This window comes from Elephantulus edwardii, unplaced genomic scaffold (genome assembly GCF_000299155.1).
Source record: "Elephantulus edwardii isolate Elephantulus edwardi_28Jun2011 unplaced genomic scaffold, EleEdw1.0 scaffold00057, whole genome shotgun sequence".
NCBI lineage: Eukaryota > Metazoa > Chordata > Mammalia > Macroscelidea > Macroscelididae > Elephantulus > Elephantulus edwardii.
In genome coordinates, this window is record NW_006399807.1 from 15,240,917 (window position 1) to 15,249,037 (window position 8,121).

Consider the following 8,121-nt stretch of genomic DNA (forward strand, 5'->3'; position numbering starts at 1 on the left):
TATATATGAAAATTTGCCTGGAATAGTATGACAGATTGGTTTTCCTTCCTATTTGACTCCAAAATATAATTAAAACACAGTAGGCTTATTTACAGGAGATTTGGTGGTGTAATTCTTTGGTGGTTCAAAAGTGGTTTGGCAGAAGAAAGAAAATCAGTCTCCTCCTTTGCGATTTACAGCATCAGAAACCCATTGGAGGGTCAGGGATGACTCAGAACCAACTCATCAGCAGTGAGTTGAGGTGAGGTTTACTTGGTAGTGCTGTCAAAGCTAGAATTTCTCCAGGGAATGATGGAAGCTTCCCTTTTACTTTATTCTAAAGTTAGTTAGGATGGTACTTTGAAGTTGTTCCAAGTGGAGGTGAGAAGTTAAGACTCTTTATCCTTGTAAACACTAGCCATTAGATACAGAGATCCCAGAAGAATCCAAGACCACTGGTCACAGAGTGCTGCCCCTCAGCAGCACTCCCAGTAGGTGGGTGAATAGATCCAGGTCTGAAGGAGGACATCAGGGCATAACACAATATCCACCTCTTTAGTTGTTATGACTTTCATGGTTGAATTGGTGTTTTCTAAGGTTATCATCAGCTCCAGAAGTGGCTCCTGGGTGATGAGCAGGGTCTGGGATGATGGCTACCCATGGGACATGTTGGTGATCACTCGATTTGAAACCTTCCTCAAGAACAACTTACCGACAGCCATCTCTGACTGGTGGTACATGAAGAAGATGAATTCAAGATTTAAGCATGAGAACTATGGCTTGATGCCTTTAAATGGGTAAAGCAGAGTTCAACATTATATGCCTGTTAACTTTCATTTCTGTGTCAACAACTGAAAGAAAATCACAGGGCAAATAAAAACTAGTGGTGTAATCATAGAGGATGAAAGACTTAAAAAATAGGAGTGTTTTGCAATTGCACAATCCTCCTTACCAGACTTGCACAGCTGAGAAGTTATATAATACATGAGAAGTTAGATACAAAAGTAATCAAAACAAAAACAATTTCAGCACTTAATACATGTCAAAGGCTGTGATGGCACCTTTATATTTATTATTTAATCCTTCCAACAACTTTATTCTCCTTTTAGAGGTAAAAAATTTTGAGGTTCAGTGTAGTTAATTATTGCCAAAGCCTCACAGGTGAGAAGTAGGAACAAGATTAACAATGAACCTTCTTACACTAATGCCAAGGTCCCTCTCACTTAGCCACCATCCTCCACATCCTGTCATATAATTCCAAAGTTAAGCCAAAAGAAAGGACTTCTTCTACCCTACACTCTCAAGGTCCTCCTTCACACCACAGAGTGGAGCCCTCCCACCAATCTATGGCCACAAAGTTTGCATCTCTAGTCTCCTCTCCACTCTTTCCCACAGTGAGGTCCAAGCTAATTAGAGAATAAGAAATTACTTTGAATTGGAGTTTCAGAAAACAGCCCAAATTGTACTGTAGTTGGAGCAATGTGAATTTGTTAATGCACCAAGTATTTTTCAAGTATTTCTTGTATGTTGTTGTTGTTGTTTTTATGTGGCGTCAAGTCAGAATGTTATATGCCATCTCCAGCAGACTTTCAGAGGCAGTAATCACACGGGAGGAGATTTTCCCTGTTTACCAGGTCATATACTAAGCCTTGTGAATATAGCAGTACACAAAATGGGAAAAATTCCCAGACTTTATGGAGCTTATGCTCTGGAAATAGGAAAGACATTATAAATGGGGGACAGAAGATCATACAGATATTCTTGTGAGCTATGGATGAAAAGAAAAAACCAACAAAGGTAACGTGGAGTGTCTTCAGGACAATTTTATAGTCCCCAGATATCACTGAGGAGACAAAGTACTGCTAGAAAGGAGAAAATGAGCCAAGGAGTTATTGAAGAGTGCTCTAGACAGAGTAAACAGAGTAAAAGGATCTCTTGTCCTGGAATAAAGACGGGGTGGGTACAGTACTAGGAGATGAAGTCAAGGAGTTAAAGCAACCAGACAGTTTTTGGTTTTATAGGACACTATAAGAACTCTGAAGGCTGACATCTAAACAGAATAGTTGTTGTTGTCATTGTTGTTGTTGTTGTCAAGTCAGAACTTATTCATAGTTGACCCTCCAGTGGGTTTTCAGAAGCAGTTAATCATGTGGGAGGAAATTATTGATCTTTCTCCGTGGAGCATCTGGTGGATTTGAACTGTGTTTTTTCAGAATAGCAGCACAGCTTCTTACCACTACTCTAGGCCACCAGATTTCCCTAAGCAGAGATCCCTAATAAGATTTAAATTAACAATAAAAAAAAATAAAAATCACTCTGGCTGCTGTGTCATCATTCAATGTAGGAGGCTGAGATAATAAAGGAAGGAAAAAACTAGGAAAAACGCTATTGTCAAAACCCAGATAAGAGGTTCTGGTGGTCTGGACTAGGCTTTTTAGTGGGCAGTGTTCAGAAGCTATCAGTTTCTGGCTATTTATTTGAAGGTTTAATAAAAATTTATTTTCTGTTTAATTAGTAACCTATGAGAGTAACACAAGGGTCAAAGACATCTGCAAGATTTTTCATCTGAGCAAGCATGCCAGCACAGAGTTGACATTCCTGAGATGAGGAACAATGGAGGTTTATGGGGATGAACAAGAGTTTGGTTTGTAGACTTATAAAGCTGAGTTACTTAGTAGACACTCAGGAAGAGAAAGGAAAGATTGTAAGAAAGAGTGAAATGACCAGCAAAAGCCAACTTCTCCTGCCTCAAAACACATTCTGCTATAATTGTGTTCTTCATCATGTTGGTAACACTCCACAGTACAGAAAAGTCTTGGGTCGTTTTCTCCTTTCTTAATTTGTCTATGTATCTGTATAAGATAGGTATCTATATATCTATATCTAGACAGACAGATTTGTTGTTGTAGTAGTATAGATTAGATAGATGATAGATGATGATGATAGATAGAGAGAAAGGTAGGTTGATAGATATGCAAACATAGCTGACAATAAAACAAAAGAGAATGTTATACTTCTGGCTTTTTTCTCTTTTTTCTATACAGAATCCTGAGGAAAGAGCCTGTGTTTAATGATGAGCTCCCAGCTCGCATTCTGTGTGGCACTGTATCCATTAAACCTAATGTGAAGACTTTCAGAGAGACTTCTGTCATTTTTGAGGATGGATCTGTGTTTGAAGCCATTGACTATGTCATTTTTGCAACAGGGTATGGCTATGCCTACCCTTTCCTTGATGACTCCATCATTAAAAGCAGAGACAATGAAGTCACCTTGTTTAAAGGCATCTTCCCTCCTTTACTAGAGAAACCAACAATGGCGGTGATTGGCCTTGTCCAGTCCCTTGGGGCTACCATCCCTACAACTGACTTGCAGGCTCGCTGGGCAGCACAAGTAATAAGGGGTGAGTAGAAAATTAAGTTGACTCTGGTGCCCTAGTGGATAGAGAGTTACAGGGCCAATTCAAAGGCTAGCATTAAGCATTACAGCCTGAGAACCCTGATGGAGATTGTCATGAGTTGGAATCAACCTGATAGCAGTGGGCTGAGTTTTATGAAAATATTTTTTTTTAATTCAAAGAAAACAGCAAACTTGATTATGAATCAGAAAAGGCAGGCAAGCAGTAACTCCTAAGAATAGGTGGTGGTGGTGGTTGCTGTTATGTGTCACTGAGTCGCTTGCGACTTATAGTGACCTTACGTACAACAGCCCTAAACCCTGCTCTATCCTGTGCCAATCTCACTGTCTCTAACACAGCCACCCTGATTACCTCTGTCACTGAATCAATCCACCTCATAGAGGGTCCTCTTCCTGCACTGTCCCTCCACCCTCCCAAGCATGATGTCCCTCTCCAAGGACCGATCCCTCCTTACAACATGTCCAAAGTATGTCAGACAAAGCTTCAGTATTGAGATATAATTCACTCTAAGGTTAGAGTGTAGAAGTGGATAGATGTTAATCATAAAACCAAGCAGAGCCATGATTAGGAAACAAACGAGAACACCAAAATTTAGTATAAGCACAATTGAATCTACCATGTTTTATTTTGCATGTAACACAAATAATCAATGTACACATACATACAGTGCATATAGCACACAAAAGAAACTAATGAGTGAGGTTGGTGAATAGTATGTGGAGAGTTCTATAATGTGTGGTAATTGTATAAAAAATATGGTATATTTATAATGACTGGATGAAACAACTTTCTGGTTTTTCTTTGGCTTTCTGGGAAATTTAAAGGCCACTGTATATTTGGACCACCTGTTAACCACTAGTCTAATATCAACTTCATCATAGACCTGCACATTGGCGATCTCCTTTACCAGGCATGAATGTGTTTCCAATCTCAATCCCTCATGGATGTGCTTCAGGATGATGTTGCTCTAGGGAGATAAGAGCCAGGCAGGAGACAGCGTGAAATGCTTCTCAGAAGGAAGAGAGAGAATGCTGAAGGGTGGAATTCCATTTTCTGTGTGGTTATACATAATAATCTGGACTTTAAGAAAGATCACAAGGCAAAGATCCAGTTACTAGGGTATTGATACATATAATAAAGATGGGGCTTCATGGGAAAATGAGAGATTAGGGAAACAATTTCGTTTTGAGAAAACAGAGAGCCTGGTTATAAGCCAACCCATGGTGGTTCCTAGTGGATTAATGAGTCTAACTTCTTTTTTCTCTCTTCTCTCTTCTGTCTGTCTGTCTCTCTCTCTCTCTCTCTCTCTCTCTCTCTCTAACTCTCTTTACCTCCCAACCTGCCTCCTCCCATGTCTCCCTCTTCTGCCCACAGATTAGGCTGGTTACAAGGTTTAAAACATCACTAAACTAGGTTTGCTCAAGAGATTTGGCTAACAATTTTGAGAACAGGAAATACAGCCAATCATTTTGGGTTTTAGGAATTCAGAGCAGAGTTGACAGTTCTAGTTTTATTCCAGATGATTTCAAGTTTGTCCAAATAAAACAAAATAAACACCTGCATGTGAAGTATCTTTTGACCTTCAGATCGAGCTCAAAGATGTGCTTTGTTCATGACTCCAGAGAACTTGGCTAGAATGAGTCTGAAATCTTGGAGCAGTTCCAACATAGACCTACAGTCCTGTAATTCCCCTGTATCACTGGTGACTTGTGAGCAGTCCATGTCCTCAATCTTGCCTAGTAACTGTTAGATCCAGATAAAAACTTGGGCCCCCATGAATTCTTTATCAGAAAATCCCTTTTCTGGCAAAGCAAGATTATTTCCTATGAAGCTTATTTTCCCCTCCCAATCTATGGTATTTTAAATTGCTTTACTTGCATATGAAAGTTGGAAGATCAAAGAACTGCAGCCTTTTAATTGTGGTATTAGCAAAGAGCAATGAATATTGGATTCATAGATTGCTCAAAGAACAAAAAAATATATCTTGGAGGAAGTACAAACAGAGTGCTCCCTAAAGGCAAGGGTGGTGAAACTTTGTCTCACATACTTAGGGCATGTTGTCAGGAAGCACCAGTTTTTAGGAAAATGCATCATGCTGGGAAAAGGAGAGGGTCAGTGAAAGAAGACCCAAATTAATGAACTGACCCAGTGACTGTAACAATAGGCTTAACCATGATAGAGATTGTAAGGGTTGCAAAGTATAGTATATATTTCAATCTGTTGTTCATAGGGTTGCTATGAGTCATCGTTGACTTGATGGCAACAATATTTCCCTGTAATAAATATTTATTATATATAATCAGTACTCTTGGCACCAGTAGTCAGGAAATCAAAAGACTAATTGCATTGGGGAAGTCTGCTGTCAAGGACCTCTTAAAAGGGCTAAAGAGTAATGATGTCAGTCTAGGACCTACAGTATGCCTGATCCAGGCCATAGTCTTCACAGATATGTGCTATGCATCAGAAAGCTGAACAATGCCTAAAGATGACAGAAAAAGAATCAATGCCTTTAAGTTGTGGTACTGGAGAAGAGTATTGAACATACCATGGACTGCCAAAAGAACAAACAGATCTATCTTGGAAAGGGTAAAACCAAATCCTTGGAGCTAAGGATTCTGAAGCTCTATTTCATGTACTTTGGGCACAAGACCAGGAGGGACCAGTCCTTGGAGAGGGACATCATGCTTAGAAAGGTTGAGTAACAGTGTAGGAGTGGAAGACCCCCGTTGTGATGGTTTAACACAGCAAATGGGGTAAAGTGTGTAAGGGTGTCATATTAATGAGACTGGCTCAGGATAGGGCAGAGTGCAGAGCTTTTGTACACAGGATCACTATGAGTCACAGGTGACTCAATGACACATAACAGCAACATTTTTCTTAAAATGATGATAAATTATGATTCTGGGAACTTTAATAAACATCTAGTAAGTGGCTTAAAAGCAACAAAGCTATTAGGGAAATAGTTTTTAATTACTGTTGACAGTTCTGAGAAGACTAGCAATGAATCATATATTTGTCTCAAAGTGGTTATAATCTCATTTGTTTGACATTTTATTTTGATGAACAATGACAAAAAAATTGGAATTGCTAATGAAATTCATAACTGAACTAAAAGGATAAAAATATCCATAACCACTCATCCCACAGTAGCCCTATCACAGACTTAACTATAGTCTCTCTCTCTTTTTTTGTTTTTCAGGAACTTGCACTTTACCTTCTGCAGAAGACATGATGAATGATATTGATGAGAAAATGGGGAAAAAACTCAAATGGTAAGTGTACATTTTGCAAAGGAAGTCTGTGATTTCCATAGATAAGTCAGAGTTTATGAATGCTGGGAGTTAGTTTAATCTTAAATGGCTCTGAGTAAAGTCATTACAATTCTCAGATGGAAGCTAAATTCATTCCTCTAACAAATGGTCATTGCGAATCTGGTTTGCATATGACATTGCCTTAAATCATGTTATGTGTAAGATGAAATAAATGGCAGCACTAAAATCTATAGTCAATTCTCCATGACGCCCACCACAAAAAGGAAATGTGGATAGAATCAGAGCTGGAGCCTACATGGATGCAGGCTTCTATTCTACAGTCCTTAACTCCTTTATGATGTAGAAAGTATCTTCAGCAGGTGCCTCTAAGTCACTTGGTAAAATAGGAAGTTAGAAGATCTGAAATCTAGTCCATTGTTGTTGTGGGCCATTGATTTGGAACCCAAGCATAGCTGACTGTGCAATGGATTTTTAGAGGCATAATTGCACAGAAAGATATCCCTTCTCCTGTGGGGCAGCTAGTGGATTTGAACCACGTACCTCTGGAACTACAGCATAGCTTCTTACAACTAGACCACCAGAGGATTCTAATCTAGGACTCACTAATTAACTCAGTAATCATGAACTAGTAACTTCACTTAAGCAAGAAGCAATGGTGCCATCTCTTAATGAGAATAGCCAGACCTTCCTCGGCTGCTTTGCAGTACTGAAGAAAGGAACATCCAGATGAGATCCATATGAAATCTCTTTGAAAAAACTACAAAGTAGAATCTATAAAAGAAAAAGTCTGATTATCAACATAGGGCTTGCCATTGATGTCAGTTTATGCACTGATGAAAAGGTGTGAGACTTGGATATTCATTGTGATATTTCTTTTCCTTTCTCTAGGTTTGGCAAAAGTGAGACCATACAGACAGATTATATTACTTATATGGATGAAATTTCCTCCTTTATTGGGGTAAAGCCCAATATCCTATGGCTTTTTCTCACAGATCCTAAGTTGGCCTGGGAAGTGTTCTTTGGCCCATGCAGTCCATACCAGTTCAGGCTGGTGGGGCCAGGGAAGTGGCCAGGAGCCAGAAATGCCATCATGACCCAGTGGGACAGGGCACTAAAACCCATGACGACTCGAGCTGTTGGAAGTCCTCAGAAGCCTTCTTCATTTTTCCATTTTCTCAAGCTCCTTGCTATTCCTTTTGTGCTCATTGCTATTTTGTTGGTGTTGATTTAATCACCATTCTTTCTAGGTTACCTAAAGTTACTGACAATAGCTGGACAGATTTTGTTATTTAAATATTAGTAATTTCACACTTCCTACTTGCCTATCAAGCTTTCTTGAGGAGCACAATGTAGGCATTAGTCAGGGAAGCATTACTTTTCCTGGGCTTTTAGATAATTTTCTATAGAAATCATGCCATAATCTAAAGAAAGCCATTACTCATTTATTTCTAGATT

General features: G+C 39.2%; 1 protein-coding gene across 1 annotated transcript in view; it reads left to right on the forward strand.

Moving 5' to 3' along the window:
* Positions 1-7,897, forward strand: part of FMO3 (flavin containing monooxygenase 3) — a 26,094-nt gene extending 18,197 nt beyond the window's left edge. Inside the window, exons 5-8 of the mRNA XM_006887421.1 lie at positions 577-776; positions 3,024-3,379; positions 6,594-6,666; positions 7,555-7,897. Of these exons, the coding sequence (XP_006887483.1) occupies positions 577-776; positions 3,024-3,379; positions 6,594-6,666; positions 7,555-7,897 (972 nt within the window). The remainder of the gene's footprint in view (positions 1-576; positions 777-3,023; positions 3,380-6,593; positions 6,667-7,554) is intronic.
* Positions 7,898-8,121: the final 224 nt, after the last annotated feature.